Source organism: Dama dama, chromosome X (assembly GCF_033118175.1).
Source record: "Dama dama isolate Ldn47 chromosome X, ASM3311817v1, whole genome shotgun sequence".
Lineage (NCBI taxonomy): Eukaryota > Metazoa > Chordata > Mammalia > Artiodactyla > Cervidae > Dama > Dama dama.
In genome coordinates this window covers 6,249,191-6,271,814 of record NC_083714.1, presented here as the reverse complement: position 1 = coordinate 6,271,814, position 22,624 = coordinate 6,249,191, and the positions used below count along the sequence as shown (strand labels likewise).

Genomic DNA, 22,624 nt, shown 5'->3' with positions numbered 1-22,624 from the left:
AGGACTCCAGGCTTCCACTGCAGGAGGCACGGCTTTGGTCCCATGTCGGGTTCACGATCTGCATCATGTAGTTCCAGTGACCAGCTGCCTTGATTGGAAAGGCCACCCTGTCCCTTAGGCTCTCCAGTGCCCCATCTGCTGTCAGTGAGGTGCCCATGTGGGAGGGGTCTCTGTCTTAGCTCTGCTCTCTCCCATCGGACTCCCTGCTCCAGACTGTGCAGTGCCACTCTTTCTCAGAAAATAAAAACTAAATTTATAAAAACAAATGGCACAATTAAAATAAAGAAATAATAATTAATGCAATTTAAGATCAAGGAAAATAAAGTAGAAACTGGAAACTTAGGGAGGTTCCTGGTGGAGTAAGGGGGCCAGGGCTCAAGGGGCCTGGGGCTCAGAGACCTTCATGTTAGGTTTCCTGGCCCTTGCTTCTCAGGTTAGCCATTTGCAGTAATCAGCCTGGTCCTTGACCAGGGAGGGTGAGGAAGTTCACGTGGCTTCTCCTCCTTTCTCTCAGCACCAGGAATCCACTTGACTGTAGGGTCTGTGCCTTTGGCCTGGTTCCCCCAAACCCAAGCCCCAGCTACTCTGGTTGTCTCTGCCTTACATCATGGCATAGAGACGCTGCTGACCCAGCACCCAGGGCAACTGGGAGCATCAACCATGGGGAAAAGAGAGGTGAGGGCACAACAGACCCCTGCTGTGGGGAGGCAGGCTGGGTGCTGTTGCCTTTTAATGTCAGTACCGAAGGTCACCTTATCTGTGGTATCTGGCAGGGCCACTGATTTTACTGTCAACTACAGAAGCTAGTTTCTGACCTCAAAAAAGACGGTTTGGCTGACTAGAAGCAGTGCCTGTTCCAGCCACCTGCTGAACTGCTTGCAGCAAAGTAACATGGATGTGGGGTATTCCATGTGAGTCAGGTTAGGCCTGTTGTACTTGATAACAGCAGGAAAGTCTGTTTTCAACACTCAGCCTTCAAAATGTGTTCTGAGTTTTTATCAGAGGTCATTACTTAAAACAAATAAGAGAACGCTTAGGTCATGATTCTTCCTTATAACTTTTATTAATGCCAGAAATGAAATAGTAAAAACAGTGAATTTTTAAAAGTCAGCATGATTGCAGATACAAACGTGGTTTGAACAGGAGCCAAGCATGAGGTCTTGAGAGGGGAAAGCCAGGCCTGAAGGGTGCCTTCAGTCTCCCGTGGCACCTAAAAACTACAATTCAGCTGCTGCTTACTGCATGAAGTGGCCTGGACAGTCAGTCCCCAGGGTCACTCGATGCCCTTGGAGCTGGGCTATGTGCTGGGCCTCAAGTTCCTCCTCCCCATGGAAAGTTTAACTCCCAACATCCTGGGCTTGTGGACTTAGGGAGTTGCAAGCATGAAAACCTTCAGCCCCCCTTTTGGCATGACACAACCCCTGACCTGAAGGTATTTCCTAATGAAATGAGACGGAAGGAAATGAAGCAAAAAGGAACTACAGAAAACAATGGAGGATTAATTGATGCCTTTTCCCCTTTATGTTGATGCCCAAATTTTCTAGAAAGGTGTACTATGCACAGTGCACAGACACGCCATGTGCACTTGTGTTGGAATGGTGTCAGAGATTATTTCTTTTTTAAAAGAAAATCCCTCCGAGCCCATCAGAATCATAGCTCTTTATTACATGTGGATTATCTCTGCCAGAAAACAAGATCTGGCTAGCATCCATTGTTGTGATTTATGGTGCCTTTCTCAGGAGCATATGCTGCAGTCAGCTCAAAAACTACCTGTATTTTGGGTCCATGAATTGTTATGTTTTTGTGTAGCTGTCCATTAGCAGTTTTATCAAAGCAAGACATAAATGCATACACCCTGAAAATGAGGGTGAAGTGATATTTGTAAAACCCCAAATCACTTCCAAAAAAGTCACACCACTCAAGTGTCTATTGCTTAGTGCAGTAAACATGTCCCTGGAAACGTTTTGTAGAAAAATATTTCTTTTTTGGTCAATTGGATGACATTTCACTGCTGACATAATTTCAGCTGCATTTACTTTTCCAATCTATCTTCAATGTGGTTAGGTTCTTGATTCTCAGACGTATAAATTTTTCTGCACTGGCCTTTGTCAGGCAGTGATCTAAACACAGGTGGCCCACACATCAGAAAGCCACCATCTATGGGAACTAGCTGTCTGTACCCCTGGATTCTTGCCTGAGGCTCTGTGACTCTTTGCAAGTCACACACGAAGAAGGCAGCTCCTTAACAGGCTCTGGCTGAGGAGCAGGCCATGGGGTCCAGGAGCCCTCTTGTGGCTCCATCCAGACTTACTAAATACTCAACTTAATTAAAGAACTTGGCAATTTCCCCCATCTTTCTCTGGGAAGAAAATGATGTCACAAGATCCTATCATTTTGAACATTAAAATTACTTCTTTTATGGTCTGAAAAAACAAATTTTTGCACTTACGTTTGGAGCAGTTTGAAACCCTGTAGCAAAGCCTACAATTGCCCTGACCAATGCTGACTGTCATAGACCTGCCTGCCTACTTCCTCCACCTCATGTGTACAACACAGTGGCAGGACAGGATAACAGTCTCTATTTATTACCCAGTTGTTCAAATTTGTCTTCCAGCTACAGATGCTCAGAACAATCAGGAAGGGCATTAAGTAAAACCCTGTGCTCAATTGAGCCTTTTTTCTGTACCTCTCCCTGGAACCCCAGTGTCTCATAAAGGAAGGGGTGACAAGGTGCCCTCGTTGCACAGTGGGAACGTTTGCCCTCTCAGGACCTAGTCACCACTAAAGCAGAAGGGGAAAGTTAGGCAAGACCCCTGATACTGGAGCTGGCTGGGTTTGTTTTTTTCCGATCATAACTATCACTTGAAAGCTTAAGTCCAGCACAGGATGACCAGGGATAGTCTTCCCCAGGGTGGCTCACAGGAAATGCACTGCCAAGGGGACCACGTGAACCAAAATGGACTTCATACTGATTTTCAGGAGGTATCTCTGATGGTAACTGCTGATTATGTTCGAGTGCCCTGTTTGAACACCATACAAAGAAACCCTGGTTTGACATGCATACCTTTCAATTATAAAAAGCACCTGCTCAAAATTCTATGAAAAGGATAGGGGACAATGAGCCATCCCGTGTTTGCATGTATTTCCCACCGGTCTCCAAAGTTACCCTGATTGAGGCAGCAAGAGACTGCAGAAGAAGCCTGACTGGCTCTCTTGGCATGATTCATCTTGGGCAAAGTGTTCCCTCCTCCAGTTCTTAGCATCTTTTCCCTCAAAGCTGGAGCAATGATCTCTGCCAAGACTAACTTCTGAGATCTTTTAGGGGAAGAGATGAGATGATGAATGTGAAAGAACACTGGGAAAAGGCCAACAGCAACGGGACACCCAGCCATGGGTGGCTGCTTAAGCACGATGTTCTTAGAGCCACCAGTGTCATGTGATCTGCTCATCGTGGAGCCTGGGACTCAATGCCCCATCACTTGTGTTGTCTTTCTTTGGAGGATAGAAATACTTGTCTGCTGGATTCTTTGGAGTAAGGAGTACATATTCTGTCTCCATCCCTAGGCTTGGTCTCTTGCACTGTGTCTTCCAGTGGGGGCAAGACGGTGTCCAGGTGCATGTCTCCTAGGATAATTTATTATTCCAATGGAAGCACAGGAGAGAGATCAAAAGTTCAAGCATTGGAAGTAAATGATGTCATCTTTTGGGCAGCGATACCGGCTCTAATGTGCACTTCAAATGCTCCATTGGAGATGTTTAACCCAACTTCCGTTTCAATTGTTCCCATCCTGCCCAAATGGAGTTTTCTACATCCCAGTCCATGGCTGTGGAATCCTCTCTCTCTGCTGCTCCTGACTGTGGAGCCAACACCACATTGGTCTGAGGCTCAGCAGAGGCACATGTGGCTGTGATTGGTGGTCGGGGCAGGGGCTGGCCCCCCTGAGAGCCCCTCTGGGAGGAGACCACTTCCTGCTCCTCCCCAGTCAGTGTGTACAAATGGGTCCTCTCTCCAAGAGGGTCTCGTCAAGACTCTCTGCGTCTTGACCTGTGTTGAACATCAGTGGGCTTCCAGAGGAAAAACTCAAAGCAAGCCCCGCCTCCCACCTGCAGCCCAACCCTGTCACGCTTTGGACTGCCTCTCATCCGTCCACTCCTGCTTTGTGCTCTGAAGAGCTTGTGTCTTCTGCTCATCCACTTGGACATAGTCCACTCTCTGATCCTCTGAAAGGAGAATTTTCTGAATGGGGAGAACAAAAAGGTTTTCGTTACACCTCATCGATAAAATTCAGCACGTCCCTGGTGGATTACAGGTTCACGCGTTTGCTGTCCCTTCCTCCTGGGCTGTCATATGCAGAAGTGTTACACTCTGTGTGTGTGTGTGTGTGAATCTCTCCTCAACCCTACTCCCTTCAACTTGGCTCTCGCCATCTAACTCGCCTTGACCAGTATACTGTGAGCAGAGGTGACACCCTGCAATCCTGCCATCTCTCTTTTTCCTCTGCCAAGACAGTGGCCCCTGAATTGACAATGACCTGAGACACCAAGGCCATGGTTGTGATGGACTGTCCTGTAGGCAACAACTGAGAAGCCTTTGTGGTCGAAAGCCATGGAGGTCTGGGGACTCTCTTCACTGTTTGAATTTACCAGTCTCATCCTGCTGACCAGCTTTTCTGAAGTGTCATTGTAGGTTTTGGGAATGAAATGAAAGGTAAAGGAGAAGTCCCTTCAGCAAAAGGGAAGGGAAGTCTCCCAAACACCTTTCTCCACAAACACAAAATGAAATCATATTGTATATCCTGTTCAGCAAGTTGATTTTCTCGTCAAACAATACATTGTTAGCACAGTTTAGACTATGACCATCCTTTGCTCAAAAATATTTAGCTTTTGTCCACTGTTTGCCAGTCATTCATGCCATGGGCAGTGAGTGACAACGGTCAATGGCTAGGGTCTGTTACATGTATTAACTCATTTAATCCTCACAACAGGCTTCAACATAGCTATTATTTCTAATCCCCACTTTACAGACGAGAATACTACGTCAAAACTGCCACCTGCCACTTGAGGCCCTTTATGGAGGGGTTCTGATTGCAACTGAGAGTTTCTGTCCCCAGTGCCTAGAGTTGAGACAAACAAGGCTATCCCTTCTTCCTTCAGCAGACCCTTCCTGTGCCTGGTCTACCATTTACCCCACCCTCATCTCTGCCAGACATTTCCCAACAAACTCTATCGTCCAAGTTTTGAAGAGCATGAACACTACATACATTTATACATAGACATTCAAGAACACACCCCAGAGGGAAAAACACCACGATTTCTGGGAGACTGAATTAGAGCTGATTTTAAGATTCTTCACAGTACATGTCTTTATGTTTAAGACTCTGCAAAAAGAATACACATGGTGGAATCATCAAAACAAAACCAAACAGAAATGAAATCTCCTGGGAATTCTGATACAGAGTACTTCCTACCTGCTGTACAGGGGCTGGTGATGCTGAGTTGAAGTCCAAGGCTAAATAATCCAGGCTGAATTTCCTCGTCCATGTCACAGCTCCACTGCTTAAGGAGTTGGTTGCTCTGCGCTCCTCCTAGAAACCAATGTCCCAGGATTCAGGTTAACAGTTTCTGGCTGGGCTGCCCAAGGGAAGGCAGCTGAGCATGTCTCTACTTGAGCAGCTGCCCGCAGAAAGTGGATGAGTCCTGTGCAGCTTGGCCTGCACATCACAAGGAGAGCTTGCAAATACAATATGGCTAATTTGGCCTTCGCATGAAGACCTGCCTTTATTCACCATGGAAATGATTGGCCAAAATCTCCCCCAAGAAGAATTTGTTTGATGTATCTGACAGGCTCATGATGCCTGAGAGATTAAATCCTGAAACGATCAGTCATACTTATGAAAGCTCTAGTAAAGGCATCCCAAGTGCATTTGAAGATACTTTACACAATACAGTGATAACATGTGTGCAACACACACCTATGGCCCTACCAGTGAGCTTCAGAGGTAGAATATACCACTGTTACACGACACATGACACACGTGGAGGAGGACCTGCCCCCTTCTACTGCAGCCTTCTCGTCTACAATGGGATGAGCACAATCTCGAATTTAGTGTTTATCACTTCTTTTCTTTTTAAATATGATTTTATGAGTGTGTGAGTGTCCTTAAGTGACGTACTGTTTTGTTTTGCGTGTTTTGAACTTTGATCAACAGAGCCATATTGAGTGCATTTTTGGTGACGTCTATTTTCACTCCATTTATACATACTTCACATCCATCCATGTAAATGCACTGGCCCTATTTCATTTGTTTTCATTATCATAGATGGTTTCATTGCATGATTTATTTAACTGTTCCACCAACAATGGTCATTTGGGTTGCTTCCAGTTTGGAGGCTCTTACCAGCATGCACCCAGGGATGTGGGCACCTTCAACTCGACTACCACCCACTTGATCTGGGGGAAAACATATCCTCTTGTGGTTTGATTTTCCATGCCCCTGATAATGTAATCAACTGGCCATCCTTTCATCTACTTGACTCATTTATTTTTCTTTTCTATGAATTATCTGTTTAGATTAGGTTTGGTTTTGCAAATTTTTATACTGAAGTGTTTGTATATTTCTGATTTTTCTCAGTACTTCCTCACATACCTAGGAGAGTGATAATTTGTTGGTAGTGTGTGTTGCTAATAGTCCATCACATTTATAGCTGGTTTTTCTTTCTTTGTATGGCATTTTTAAATGAAGAATTGTTCTCACTTTTAATGTAATATATCCATATTTTTCTGAGTAGCTTGCTCTTGTATTTTATTTAAAGAATTTTTCCTATGCTGAGGTCATAGTTTGTTTTCCCACACTTTCTCCTAAGTTATTAAGTTTTGTCCTGGGCTCCTCTGGTGGCTCCTTTACACTTAAGTAATAACCTAGCCTGACCTAATAGTAACATATGCTGGTGAAATAAGGATACAATTAATTCTCTTCTCTTTTGTGTGTACCCAATCTGGGAACCAGTCTTTCTCAGTAGTGCAGCCTCTATTCATATACCACTTCCATCTGGATGATCATCTGTATCCTTTATTGTCTCTTTTTATAATAAACTAGTAAATGTCCATGCTTCCCTGAGTTCTGTGAGCTGCCCTAGCAAAGTAGTCAAACCAAAGAAAGGGGATGTGGGAACCTCCAATTTGTAGCCTGTCAGGCAGAAGCACAGATAACAACCTGGGCTTGTGACTGGCATCTGAAGTTGAAGGGAGTGGGCAGTCTTGTAAAAAAAAAAAAAAAAAGACTGAACCCATAACCTGTGGAATCTGATGCTATCTCTGGGTAGAAAGTGTCAGAATCGAGTTGAATTCTCAGACACCTTGCTGGTGTCTGGGAAATGCTTGGTGTTAGTGTGAACCCACTCCAATCAACACCCACGCATTGGAACTGGCTCCAGAAACCCAAAAGAGTGGTCTTTCTGGCCGGTTTCTTTCATTCAGTATATTGTTTTCAAGGTCCATCCTTGTCATTTCATGGATCTGATTTCATTGTGTGGCTGCTTATATAACACTGCACCATGTATCCATGCTACATTTTATTTACCCATTCATCATTTGGTGAATATCTGGGTTGCTTTCATTTCTTGGCTGTTATGAAAAATGCTGCTATGAATGTTCATGTACAAGATGTGGTTGGACTTACTCTTGATTAGGATTTTTTAACCTGCATGAATGAGTGAGGTTGGTATATAATTTTCTATTCATGTCAGTGCTATTTGTTTTGGTATCAAGTTATTTTAGTTTTATAAATAAACTACTTATTTTAGACAGTTTAATTTAGACAGGATAATATGTCTTCTTTTTGCCATTCCTGAAGCAGTTTATATAAGATGGCAGTGATCTCTTCCTTTTGATAGAAAGTGTCTGTAAAGTTTTCAGGGCTTTGTGACCTTTTGTAGTAAAAATCTCCCTACATATTCAGTTTCTCTAATGGTTGTATAACCATTTGTGTTTTCTATTTCTACTTGAGTCAGTTTGTAATAATATTTTTCTGAGACTTTGCCTATTTTCACTAAAGTTTTCATATTCACTACTTTGACGTTGTTCATAATATTCCCACATCTTTATCTCTGATGTATTTGCAGCTCTTGCATCCTTTACATTCCTAATATGTTTATATCCATTGCTTTTTCTTGATTGATTATGTTCAAGTTTAATCTTTCAAAAGAACAAATCAAGTCTGTGCTGATTTTCTCTAATTTTGTTCATTTTTTAAATTTCTGTCCTCACTTTTATTCATTTTCCTTTAATGGGGTTTATTTATTTATTTTATTATTATGAAAATTTTCTAATAATCAGTCAAACTGAAGAAAATATGATATGAACACCCATATACCTGCCATCAACACCTACCACTAACATTTGACACAATAAACTGCTTGTGAGATTTTGGACTGAGGATTGTGAGAAACTGCCATTATGCCTTTCCATATTGATTCTCTATGTTTTTCCTTATCATCTTCTGAAACTCTGGCTGTTTTAGTCTCTCTAACCTGACTGATTAGTGAATTCACAACTATATTCCAGTTCACTAAACTACTCTTTGGATTCAGCCTGTTTACCTTCACCCATTGAACTTCTAATTTCATCCTTATTTTTATGTCTAGCAGTTCTAAATGGTCTTTTTTAATCCACCTGGTCATTTTAAAATAGTACCTTGTTACTCAGTCCAACTTGCAACCCTTCATCTTATTTTTTAAGTATATAAAACTTATTTATACTTAAGATCTAATATTTTCAATAATGACTTACTTCTAGACTTGATTTTATTGTTTGTAGTTCCTATTGATTCTAGGGGTTTGCAATCTCTCAGTATTTTTAGCTTAAGAGATACCCTTTCTTTTCTTGGCAGTTGAGTTTTGGATTTAAAGAATACATTTAGCAGGACTTCCCTGGTGGTCCAGTGGCTAAGACTCTGTGCTCCCAATGCAGGAGAGGCCTGGGTTTGATCCATAGCCAAGGAATGAAATCCCACATATCACATCTAGGAGTTTACATGTAGCAACTAAAGATCATATATTTTGCAACTAAGACCCAGTGCAGTCAAATAAATAGAAATAAATGTATAAAAATATATTCTCTACTATTTTAAGATTATCTTATATGGTGGTGATGTGTACCTTGGTACTTTCATGGTACCTTGCCTACTAAAGTGCTGCATCAAATTTTTAAAAAGTAGAACAAATGTAGTTCCACTTCCAGCAATGTTAGATTAAATAATTTGACTACCTTCCTGAAGAGAACAGCATTTCTTTGTTTTTTTCCCCCAATTTTGGTAGACTTTAACTAATTTTTCTAAAATTTTTATAGGAATAGAAAGGACCATAAAATAGCCAAAGAAGCCTTGAGGAGGATAAACAAAGCAGGAGGGCTTCCTTTCCTAGATATTGAGACCTGTCAAGCTACCATAACTAGCAAAGTGTGGTATTGCCCAATGATAGACATGTAGACCAACAAAACAGAATCAAGAGTCCATAAAAAAAACATACATATATGGATATGGCAAAGAAGCCACTGCAGAATGGTTGTAAATGATAATAACTTTAAATAATCAAACTTATTAAATTAGAGAAACATGGGGGAGAAATAAAACTTGACTTTTACCTCAAATCACATGCAAAAGTTAAATCCAGGTAAATGTGACCTAAATGTGAAAGGTAAAACTATAAAACTTCTAGCAAATAACCAAAATTCACCCAAGATTACATAACTCATGTCAATGGTCCTCCAAGTATTACAGAAATTGAATTCACCCAGAGAGTTTCACTGGTGAATTATACCAAAAAAGTTAAAGAATAAATAACACTGCTGCTGCTGCTAAGTTGTTTCAGTCATGTCCGACTCTGTGCGACCCCATAGATGGCAGCCCACCAGGCTCCCCCGTCCCTGGGAGTCTCCAGGCAAGAACACTGGAGTGGACTGCCATTTCCTTCTCCAATGCATGAAAGTGAAAAGTGAAAGTGAAGTCGCTCAGTCATGTCTGACTCTTAGTGACCCCATGGACTGCAGCCTACCAGGCTCCTCCGTCCATGGGATTTTCCAGGCAAGAGTACTGGAGTGGGGTGCCATTGTCGTGTCTGATAAATAACACTAATTCTATTCAATCTGTTCCAGAAAGTAGAACACTTCCAGAAGAGACCAGCATTACCTTGATTATAAAATCAGACAGATCAACAACTAATATCAACATAGACACAAAATCCTCAACAAAATGTTAGTGAATCAAATCCAGCAATATATAAAAATAACAATATACCATGACCAAACGAGGTTTATTCAGTGAATAAGAGGATGGTTCAATAAAGATAAATCAGTCTAATCTACACTATAACAGTCTGAAGAAGAAAACTAAGTGATCAGATCAATGAATGTGGAAAAGCATAAAATTCAACATCCATTCATGGTTTAAAAAAAACTGTCAGCAAACTAGGAATTTTTGTTGTTGTTTAGTTGCTAAGTCGTGTCCAACCCTTTAAGACCCCATAGGCTGTAGCCTGCCAGGCTTCTCCGTCCATGGTATTTCCCAGGCAAGGATACTAGAGTGGGTTGCCATTTCCCTCTCCATGAGATCTTCTAGACCCAGGGATACAACCCACATTTCCTGCATTCCAGGCAGATTCTTTGCCATCTGAGCCGCTAGGGAAGCCCTTAAAACTAGGAATAGAAGAGACCTTACTTAATGTGATAAAGAATGTCTGTAAAATACCTTCAGCTAACATCAGATTTAATAGTGAAAGACTTAATGCTTTCCCCCAAGATGGAAACAAAGAGTTTCATCTCACCACATCTATTCAACATTGCACTGAAGTGTTAGCCTGGCAAGGCAAGCAAAAGAATGTAAGAACACACAGATTGGAAAGAAAGAAATAAAGCACTGTATTCACAGATGAGATGATCATGTACACTGAAAGCCCCAAGGAATCTTAAGAAAATTCAAAATGCCTATAATTAATAAGTGAATTTAGCAAGGTTGCAGGATACAACACTAACACACAGAAAAAAATCAATCATATTTCTATATACCACCAATGGAAGCTGAAATTACAAAAATGCCATCTAGGACTTTCCTGGTAGTACAGTGGATAAGAATCCACCTGCCAGACGAATGGATAAGGAAGCTGTGGTACATATACACCATGGAATATTACTCAGCCATTAAAAAGAATTCATTTGAATCAGTTCTAATGAGATGGATGAAACTGGAGCCCATTATACAGAGTGAAGTAAGCCAGAAAGATAAAGACCATTACAGCATACTAACGCATATATATGGAATTTAGAAAGATGGTAATGATAACCCTATATGCAAAACAGAAAAAGAGACACAGATGTACAGAACAGACTTTTGGACTCTGTGGGAGAAGGCGAGGGTGGGATGTTTCAAGAGAACAGCATCGAAACATGTATATTATCAAGGGTGAAACAGATCACCAGCCCAGGTTGGATGCATGAGACAAGTGCTTGGGCCTGGTGCACTGGGAAGACCCAGAGGGATCAGGTAGAGAGGGAAGTGGGAGGGGGGATAGGGATGGGGAATACATGTAAATCCATGGCTGATTCATGTCAATGTATGACAAAAACCACTACAATATTGTAAAGTAATTAGCCTCCAACTAATAAAAATAAATGAAAAAAAAAAAAAAGAATCCACCTGCCAATGCAGGAGACATAGGTTCAATTCTTGGTCTGGGAAGATTCCACATGCCACAGGGCAACTAAAGCCCGTGTGCCAAAACTACTGAACCCGTGCTCTAGAGACCATAAGCCACAACTATTGAGCCCACGTACTGCAACTACTGAAGCCCATGCACCTAGAGCCTGTGCTCCACAAGAGAAGCCACTGCAACAAGCAGCCCACCCACTGCAACTAGAGAAATCCCACACGCAGCAACAAAGACTCAGTACAGCCAAAATATAAATTAATTAATTTTAAAAAGACACAAAAAACATTTACAATAGCTCCAAAAATAAAACACTTAGGTAAAGGTATAATAAAATACACGTAAGATCTATATGTTATAAATCACAAAATTCTGAGGAAAAAAAATAAGACATCTGAATAAACAGAGAGATGTATTACATACAAACTGAAAGATTCAGCATAATAAAGATGCTGATTCTCTCCAAATTTATTCATAGATTTAGCACAATTTCAATCAAAAAATCTCATCAGGATATTTTTGTAGGTAAAGAAAAGTTCATTCAAAATCTTATATATGGATAGACAAAGGAAGTAAAATAACAGAATTTAAAAAAAAAGAATGAGGTTGAAGGAAATATACTTCCCATTAGCAAACTGAATTCAACAATACATTACAAAGACCATACATCATGATCAAGTGGGATTTATCCGAGGAACACAAGGATGGTTCGATATCTGATATACCACATTAACTAACTGAGGAATAAAAACTATATGATCATCTTAATAGAGGCAGAAAAAGCATTTGACAAAATTCAACACTAATTTATGATACAAACTCTTAACAAAGTGAGTACCTAATGAATATATCTTAACATAATAGAAGCCATGTATAACAAGCCTGTAGCTAACATCATACTCAACACTGAAAATCTGAAAACTTTTCCACTAAGATTAGGAACAAGACAAGGATGTCTACTCTTGTCACTTTTACTCAATGTAGTATTGGAAGTCCTAGTCCCAGCAATCAGATAAAAAATATATAAACAAAAGAAATTAAAACTGGAAAGAGTAAAACTGTCACTGTTTGCAGATGACATAATACTATATATAGAAAATCTTAATCATACTATCAAAAAACCATTAGAACTCATCAATGAATTTAGGCAAGCTGTAAGATGCAAAATTAACATACAGATCTGTTGCAGTTCTATACACTAACAAGAAACTGTCTTAAAAGAAACTAAGAAAAAAAAAAAAAAGAAACTAAGAAAGCAATGCCATTTACAATTTCATCCAAAATAATAAGATATTTAGGAATAAATCTAAATAAAGAGATTCACAAACCATACTCAGCAAACTATAAGACCCTGATGAAAGAAACTGAAGATGAGACAAACAGATGGAAAGATATCCTGTGCTCATGGATTGGAAGAATTAATATTGTAAAAATGTCCACACTCCTCAAGGCATTCTATATATTCAATGCAATTCCTATCAAAATACCAATAGCATTTTTCACAGAACTGGAACAAAAACACTAAAATTTGTATGGAACCATAAAGGACCCAGAATACACAAAAACATCTTGAGAAAGAGAAACAAGAACAAAGCTGGAAGAATCACACTCTCAGACTTCAAACTATAATACAGAGTTAAAATAATCAAAGTAGCATGGTACTGGCACAAAAACAGACACATAGATCAATGGAACAGAATAAAGAAAAATAAACTCATACTTATATGGTCAATTAATCTATGTAAAAGGAGGCAAGAATATACTACCAGGGGGAAAACAGCTTCTTCAATAAATGGTGTTGTGAAAACAGGACAGTTCCATTCAGTTCAGTCGCTGTGCTGTGTTCGACTCCTTGCGACCCCATGGACTGAAGCACGCCAGACTTCCCTGTCCATCACCAACTCCCAGAGCTTGCTCAAACACATGTCCATCGAGTCAGTGATGCCATCCAACCATCTGGGCAGCTACATGCAAAAGAATCAAACTGGAATATTTTCTCACACCATATATAAAAATGAAACCAAAATGGATGAAAGACAAATGTAAGATCTGAAACCATAAAACTCCAAGAAGAAAACACACAGACTAACTCTTTGACATGGGTCTTAAAAATATTTTTTGGTTATGTTTCCTCAGGCAAGGGAAACAAACAAATACACACACAAAAAGGAACCACATCAAACTAAAAAGCTTTTGCATAGCAAAGGAAACTATGAATAAAACAAAAAGGCAGCCTACTGAATGGGAGAAGATATTTTCAAGTGATACATCTAATAAGAGGTTCATGTCCAAAATATACAAATAACACATACAACTCAGCATCAAAACAAAACAAAAACAAAATAAGCTGATTAAAAAATAGAGGACATGAATAGACATTTTCCCAAAGACATACAGGTTTCTAACAGACAGATGAAATGATGCTCAACCTCACTAATCATCAAGGAAATGCAAATCAAAACCACAATAAAACATCACCTCACACATGTTAGAATGAAAGTGAAAGTCACTCAGTCGTGTCTGACTCTTTGCAACCCCATGGAATTCTCTAGGCCAGAATACTGGAGTGGGCAGCCCTTCCCTTCTCCAGGGGATCTTCCCAACCCAGGGATTGAACCCAAGTATCCTGCACTGCAGATGGATTCTTTACCAGCTGAGCCACCAGGGAAGCCCAGGAATACTGGAGTGGGTAGCCTATCCCTTCTCCAGTAGATCTTCCTGACCCAGGAGTCAAACCAGAGTCTCCTGCATTGCAGGTGGATTCTTTACCAACTGAACTATCAGGGAAGCCCTGCTAGAATGGCTATGTTAGAATGTCAGAATGACTAAGATGATAGAATGGCTATCATCAAAAAGAACTCAAATAACAAATGTTGGTGAGGGTGTGGAGAAAAGAGAACCTTTGTACACTGTCCATGGGAATGTAAATTGGTACATCCACTGTGGAAAACAATATGGAGGTTCCTCAAAAATTAAAAATATGATTCACCAATTTCACTTCTGAGTATTTGCCCCCAATATAAAAACAGTAATTCAAAAAGATATATACAGTCCCATGTTCATTGCAGCACTATTTACAATAGCCAAAATATGGAAGCAATTTCAGTGTCCAACAATAGATGAATGGATAAAGATGTTTTATATATATATATAACATATATATATGTGAAACATATATATATATATAACATATATATGTGAAACACATATACAACATATATATATATATATGCACATATACACATGCACATACATATACATGCACAATGGAATATTACCCAGCAAAAGGAAGAAATGTTGCCGTTATGACACGATGGGTGGATCTAGAGGGCGTTATGCTAAATGAAATAAGTCAGACAGAGAAAGACATATACCATATGATCTTACATAGATGTGAAATCAAAAAATAAACACAAACAGACTCAAAGACCCAGAGGACAAATGAGTAGTTGCCAGAAGGGAGGCAGATGAGGGGTAGGTGGAATAGGTGAAGGAGATTTGAAGGTATACACCTCCATTATATAGTAAGTAATCCATGGGAATGTAATCTACAGCACAAGCAACAGGATCAACAATATTGTAGTACATTGTAGAGGTCCATATGGTTACTAGACTTATCATGGGGATCACTTCATTCATGTATGCAAATGTCAGTCATTATGTAGTACATCCGAGACTAATATAATGCTGTGTATCAACTACATTTCATTAGAAAATAAAGTCACTAAAGAAGAATACAGGACTTTTATAAAACAAAACTTCTTTTTCAGACTCTAGCCTAAATTTTTACAGTCAGGTAAGAACTTGTCCTTAAAGAGAAGCAATTATGCATATGATTATGTACAAAATCAAAATTGAATTATATTAATTCAGTCTATCAAATGGATTGTTTTTTGGAACAAGTGAAATATTGTAAATCAATGGCATTTGAAAATATTGTATTACTGCAGTTAAAACACACAGTGGAAAGAGATGGGATAGTCTTTAAACACATTTCTGTGATGAGTTCCTCAGAGTTACCTTCCTTCAGCCAGCTTTCTGGGCTCTTAAGCTACTGAGTCATATCGCTTAATAATGTACAGAGACAGTAATCAACCAATGATTATAAATAGGCAAGAAACCAATCCTGAACAATGTTGTTAACGAGACACTGGGCTTTCTCACAACATGAAAGATCAGAAATAACTGCTAGTGTCTGGAATGACTCGGCATTTGCTTCCGTGAGGTTATAGATTCACTTCCCTTTTCTGTTCTCTGGAGACAAAGCACAGCTGGTCAGTATCTTTTATAAGAGTGTTTTCTTCTAGAAGTTTCCCAAGGGCCATTACTAAGTGTGAAAAATATTGGGAATACCACAGCAGACTGGATATGAGTCACTTTCCACCTGCATATGATTAAGGGGACTCACAGCACAGTCCATTAAATAGAGGCAAAATGCAGCACTTAATTGCTGCTTCACTGGACATGACTGTTTTGAGAACTTTAAATGCCTTTTACTGTCATGCATAGGAAGGCAGGCAAAGTTGTCTGCTCAAAAGCATATAGTCACAGTGCCTTGAACATTGTCTAAATTTCACAGTTCAAAAAGAAATTCTCTCAAGAGTTCCCTAGATTTTAAGCTCACAGAATGGTGAGAGTTCTGGCTAAAGGGCCTGATACTTGCCAGAGGTACTAAAAGGTCCTCTTTGTCCTCAGTAACCCACTGGCAACAGAATCAAAGGAAAGAGAATGGAAGGGAAACAGAGGGCAAGAAGGAGATACCAGGACTCTAGAACCATAGATGGTTAATCAGAGGATAAACATGCCAGGTCTTTGTGAACTCACGTTTACAGAAAAGCTCCACAAGAAATCTCCAGAAACTAATACCCACCCATGAGCTGGGACACGAGGCCACCCTCCCAACAGGACTCTTAGTGATGCATCTTTGGTAAAGGTGCAGAGGAAGTCAGAGTAGGGCTACCAGGGGGTTTGGTGGAAGGGAGCATCCAGTGTCAGAGTTTTCCCAGCTAAATGGTACAAGGAGCTGAACGCTGCAGGAAAGAAAACCAAATTCATGTCAATTTGTTCCCAGTCTGGAAAACATGGTAACCTGGCATTACAATTAAGTAATAGTTTTAAGATTTCATGGCACTTTCTGAGCAATATGTTTCCTTTACAGTGAACCCGTAAGAATATAGACTGGGGTGAATAAGAAAAATGTGAAAAATAGAGGATTACCATTTGGATGTAGCTTTTTTCCTCTTCTCTGGAAACAGAATTGGCAAAAAATCTTGCAGAATTAATACCATTTCTTTCTGGAGATAGAAAACTGGTTCGATTGCTAGGAACAAAAATATAGATGAGGTCAAAGCAGTGTCTTACAGCTGGTCTGAAAGCCAGCCAAGAACTGACACAGCCCCTGTGAGGTTTCACCCTCCCCTTCCAGATGCAACTTCCTTCCGGCCAAAGCAACTCCTGAAGTGACAGAGACTACCCCGCAACTCCTGTCCCACTATGGGGAAGATGGTTCCCACTTCTCAAAGGTTATTCTTTTTGCAGGCCCTCCATGTGCCACAGCTCATGAGCTTTCTAGAAAGAGACCAATGCATCACATCACTGAGAGAAAAGCAAAACAGAAATGCTCCTTTGAGGCTCTCATTTCATTCCTCTGAGAAGATGAGACCAAGACCACAAATCCACTTTCATCCTACTCCCAAGTCAGAAGCACAAGGTGAGGCTCTGCATTCCTGTCTGGAATGTGGCCCATTACAGTCATCATGTGCTGTGGTATTCAGGGTGAACCAGCAGTAATCTGCCTGCAGTGCGGGAGGCCTGGGTTCAACCCTTGAGTCGGGAAGATCCCCTGGAGGTGGGCAAAGAACCCACTTCAGTATTCATGCCTAGAGAATCCCATGGACAGAGGAGCCTGGTGGGCCACTGTTGCAATGAGTTGGACATGACTGAGCATTTAAAACAGCGGTAAAGAACCCGCCTGCAATGCAGGAGCCGCAAGAGACATGGGTTCCATCCCTGGGTCGGGAAGATCCTCTGGAGAAGGAAATGGCAATGCAGCCCAGTATTCTTGCCTGGACAATCCTATAGACAGAGGAACCAAGTGGGCTATAGTCCCATGGGATCGCATAGAGTTGGCCACGACTGAGTGACTAAACCAGCAAGAAACTACCAGGCCAAGCTCAGGACTCTGAAACTCCAGCTTCTACAAGGAGAGATGAGAGAGTGCAGACACATTTGAGGGCTCGTTTACTGAGAGAACTCCCTTCACAAAGTTGAGCTTTTAGAAGCCATGCCAGCAGTGCCAGCCCTGCTCAGCAGGCCAGAGCTGCATCCACTGTAGCTGGGGCAAAACAATTCCCTCTCCCAACAAATGTGAATTGGAGGTTGAAAAAGAACCTCTCTCTGTTGGTACTAGAAATTGTAGCAGGTAAATACAGATCTACAGGATGGCTACTTTAGGCTGTGAGGATTGTGCAACAGAAAAAAAGAGTTCTTGAAAGGAAGAGGAATGAGCAAATGTGAAGAGAGAAGCACACATTAGAGACAGTTCCCAGCAATACTCTCGTTCTTGATTCCATTGCACTGGGAGATTCAGTTACTGTCATTCCTTGGTGACCTACAAAACACTTCCGGTTCAGGATAATAAATCTTATTCCTCCCTTGTCTTAAGCTCTTTCACCACAGAGGTCTGACTAAGGCTGAGAGGGCGCCAGATGAGGCCCCTGGGAGCAATCAAAGACTCACCAAGGCGCAGTGTGGGTCCTGGTTAGACACGTGTGCTCCCGGATCGTGGAGAGGTTTTTCAGGTCCAGGGTGGGTGGCCGTGCTACAAGATAACACAGAACATCCAATATAAGTTCTCAGGGTTTCAAGGCCAGAATCTTCAGACTGTAAAACTATGACAATTCCACTCATGGAGCACATCAAGCCCACATTTACTCACAAGCAGCACTAATGATGAGTGCCCATTTTGCTGTCCTACTGTTTCCTGCCTCAGCAGAAGCAGAGGGGACAAGTACTGAGCCAGTGGTCACATCAGCAGCTGAGGTTATATCCCATCACTACACATTTATTGAGAACTCATCGTAAGTCAGGCCTGGTTCTGGGTGTCAGATGAAGGTCTCTGATCTCATGCCATTCTGTTGCCCGTCTCACCTTTGACCCCTCTCATCACAGACACAGGTGATCACCCAAGTTCTAATCATCCCCTCCTCTCCAGGCCACTGTCTACTTTGTGGTCCTTCTGTGTAGAACAATCTTCCCCATGTCTCTGGTTGGTTATAGTCATCTTCACATCTCAGCTCAACATCCCCTGCTCACAAAGGCCTTCATAGGCTCTCATGAGTTCATGTGCTTACTGTTCATGGCACCAACCTGTCTGTGATGACGCCAACATTACTGAGTTGGGTCTGCACTCTGGGAGGACAGGGTTTTTTTCCTGGTTTGTTCACTGCAGTAGCCTTTGCATCTAAAGAAGCATCTAGTGCCTGACCCTCACCCCACCTTAGCAATCCACCTTGCTGAGTCAGTCATGCACATATTCCTCTATCACTGCCTTGACCAGCTTGTTTTTCTAGCTCTTTCCTCCACACTGGTAGATAGTGTTTAACTCCTTCCATATTACCAGTGGCATTCCTGCTGTTCAGTCAGCCAAGCAGCCACGTGTGTCAGAATCACCCCCTCCCGGCCCAGGTGTTCACCTCCCCAACCCTGTGTCTGTCCAAAATCTCTGCACCTTTCTCCATCACCAGGTCTTTCAGACTGGTGATGTCCAAAATGGTAGCCACTAGCCACACGTGACTCTTGAAATCTAAGTGCATTGAAATTAAATCAAATCTTAAAATTCACTTCTTCAGTTGCACTAGCCACATTTCACATGTTTAACAGCCCCACTTTCTTCATTACAGAAACTTCTGTTGCACAGGATTACTACAGAAAAGTAATCAAGCAAAACAATAAGATATACTGCAAAGTTACAGGCGCCTGTGAAATGGTTTCTCACCAGAATGAATTGTTATTTCCTCTAAACCTCATGAGACAGGGCCTGTTCTCCTATTTAGTACCTATTGCATAATTCTTCTTCCAGGTGGTTTTGACATATCTTTCTCCCCCTCAACCTGGGGAACCCTGCTTGTTTCGTCATCTCTGTCTCCCCCTAGTGCTAGGCAAACACACAGGAAATGGGATTTGACTCAAAGCAAAGAGGGCGAGGCTGGAGCAGAGCAGGCATAAGCGAGATGCTTAGTTACAGCTCTGAGAGTGGCCACGTGAAGTAGTAGTTTTTCCAAAGAGATGGGTGGCGGTGGAGCCAATGGAGTGTCAGGAGTCATGGTCGCAGTACCAAGTATTTCCTCAGAATCACCCAGCCCTACTGGGCAGGCAACGGTGAGTGAGAATGAAGTTAGCAAGTTACTCTGACCTACTTTTGCTCAAACTCTCTTTGCCTTCCTCCCTGCCTGTTCCTGCCACTCAGCAGATGGGAGGAACTGCCTAGAGCTCTGTGCCCACAGGAGCCACACTTGTCACCTCCACATCCTCCATGTTCTCCCTCCCCACAAAGATACATCTGCAGCTGGGCACACACAGGGCACTGAACCATGGGGCCTGTGACCGGGTCTGCATTAAGGAATCAGTGTCAAAGGGCATTCTTGGCTGCCTTACATAACGGGGATGGTATGACTCCATTTAAGTGCTGTTTAAACAAAGAGAGACCAAGGGGCTTCCATTCACACCCACCTCACTCGTTTCTGGGACTTTGTTAGGGAAGTAGCCAAAGATGAGCCCGCTGGAGTGGATTTGGCTTTGGAGACCACATTTGCCATGACTGCAAGTCTCCGGGTTCCTGTTACCCTGATGATCTGGAGCAACAGTGCTCCCCATCCCTTCCCACTGGATCCCAGCCACGTCTTTCTCCAAGGCCCCTGGGGTGGTGGGTTTCTGTAGTGCTTCCTTAGCAGAGGGGCTTAGGAGGGAAGCTTTTCCACACGGTTATCACACCTTGCTCCCCCATCCCACACAGGAGTGGCTTACTCTTCCTCTGAGGCTTGAGATCTCTGTTCACGGGGGGAGGCTCCAGGTCTAAAGGGAGCTCAGGCAAAGGGCTGGAGATGCTCCCTGAATTCATTGGGATGTAATCGTCAGAGCTGTCATGGGATCCGAGAGCAAAGGCGGCAGTCTGGGGACTCATGGGCACGTAGCTGTCCTCAGTGCTGGTGGAAGTCGGCGGGGACATTGGGAAGAACCTGCATGGCTGCAAGGGAATGAAAACCAGTTGGAAAGCACAGAATAGCATGGAAACTGCTTCCAGTGGGCACAACTTGGCTGCATTTTGGATTTCAGTTGCAAATTATCTAGGAATAACTCTGAACTTCCTTAGGCAAGTCAGACAGCCTCTAACTCAAGCTCTGCCTCTGGACTTATCATGGGAGGTAGGTGATGACTCGCCTAGGACTCAGCTGGAAGACAGAGGTCAATGAAATGTATGTAAATACTTTAAGAATCATGGGATGACTTCAATAGCTACCTCAGGTCTGAGATGTGTGTAGACCATTAGAACCGGTAAGGCCGTTATAGAGCACGAAGTCCAGTAGTTCCCAGATAAGTTCAAGCTTTAATGGGAGACTGGAAGGGTCCCTGAAGATTCAGAGTGCTGAATCTCAAAAGATATCAAGGGAACATATACAGGGTAGACTATGTTTTGGTAAAAATTAAGGCTTAAAAAACTCAAGTACCAAACTTACCAAATTTAAACTTAGCCTCTTGTCTCGGTGTCTTAAAGATTGGCCTTCGACATCTGCTGCAAGAAACAAGCCAGGTGGTGAAAACGAAGGGCACCAGTTGAAACTAAGCTCAGGGCCCTGTGCTCAGCTCCAGAGGGAGAGAGGCTTGCTACTCAGTCTAGCTGGTCAGCCAGAACATTCCCCCACAGGTGGAAAGCTGACCAGATTTTGAAGAGGTTTCTGTATGATGCTTCAGTTCTGTGAATTGGGGTGAGTCATGGGAAGCAATTAAGAAATGCTTGCGGCATTTGTCACATGAATTTTCTGCACTTAGAAATGGCAGAAACAGAGCTGGAGGTTTGAGGAGAGGAGAGGAGGCATGAAATAGCCCTTGCAAAGAACAGGAGAATGGGGTGAACAAAGGAGCTATACCCTTGCAGAGCGTCAACACGAATTAGTGACTATGAATTTCTACAGAGTCAGCACTTCAGTACAGATCTGAAGAGAGAGGAGAGCTGGAATGAATCTAAGATTAGACATTTCTGAGGTGGATGTGACCCATATAGAGTGTGATGTAAAAATTCAGAATAATTGTTGAATTAAAATAGATATCCAGAAGGTAGCAAGATATATGTGTGCAGAGTCAAATGAGACTTGCTTAGAGATAGAGTCAAAACCTAAGAGTAGAGGAGATAATCTAGAGGTTTTAAACATTGAGAAAAGTTTAAGTATAAAATCCTGGAGACTCTGGGCTTCCCTGGTGGCTCAGAGGTAAAGAATCCGACTGCCAATGCAGGAAATATGGGTTCAATCCCTGACCTGGGAAGATCCCACATGCTGTGGGCAGCTAGAGTCTGTGCACCAGTACTAGTGAGCCTGTGCTTTAGATCCTGGGAGCCGCAACTACCAAAGTTCAAGTGTCTTAGAACCTGTGCTTCACAACAATAGAAGCCACCACAATGAGAAGCCAGCACACCCCAGCTAGAGAGTAGCCCCTGCTCACTGCAACTAGAGAAGGTGCACAAAGCAATGAAGACTCAGCACAGCCATAAATAAATAAATTAATAAAATTATTTTTAAAAATCCTAGAGATTCTCACTACTCAAAGAGCAGGAAGATGAGGACTGGCTCATGTTGAGAGAGAGTAGTTGGAGAGGAAGGAGGAAAGCCAGGGGCTAGGACCACGAGAGCCCACAGGAGGAGATGGAGGCTGC

General features: G+C 42.0%; 1 protein-coding gene across 7 annotated transcripts in view; it reads right to left on the bottom strand.

The window, feature by feature from the left end:
* Window positions 1-1,041: 1,041 nt before the first annotated feature.
* The window catches only part of GAB3 (GRB2 associated binding protein 3), a 74,318-nt gene continuing 52,735 nt past the window's right edge, over window positions 1,042-22,624 (bottom strand). For 4 of the 7 annotated variants that reach the window (XM_061136053.1, XM_061136055.1, XM_061136058.1 and 1 more), the window contains 6 exons: window positions 21,432-21,487; window positions 20,722-20,941; window positions 18,436-18,517; window positions 16,915-17,017; window positions 5,469-5,585; window positions 1,042-4,237 (listed from right to left, as the gene is read on the bottom strand). In XM_061136053.1, coding sequence (XP_060992036.1) covers window positions 4,121-4,237; window positions 5,469-5,585; window positions 16,915-17,017; window positions 18,436-18,517; window positions 20,722-20,941; window positions 21,432-21,487 — 695 coding nt within the window. In that variant the 3' untranslated portion in view covers window positions 1,042-4,120. Of the gene's footprint in view, window positions 4,238-5,468; window positions 5,586-13,463; window positions 13,662-16,914; window positions 17,018-18,435; window positions 18,518-20,721; window positions 20,942-21,431; window positions 21,488-22,624 lie in introns of those variants that run through there. The other 3 variants (XM_061136054.1, XM_061136056.1, XR_009691890.1) reach the window with 2 other exon arrangements.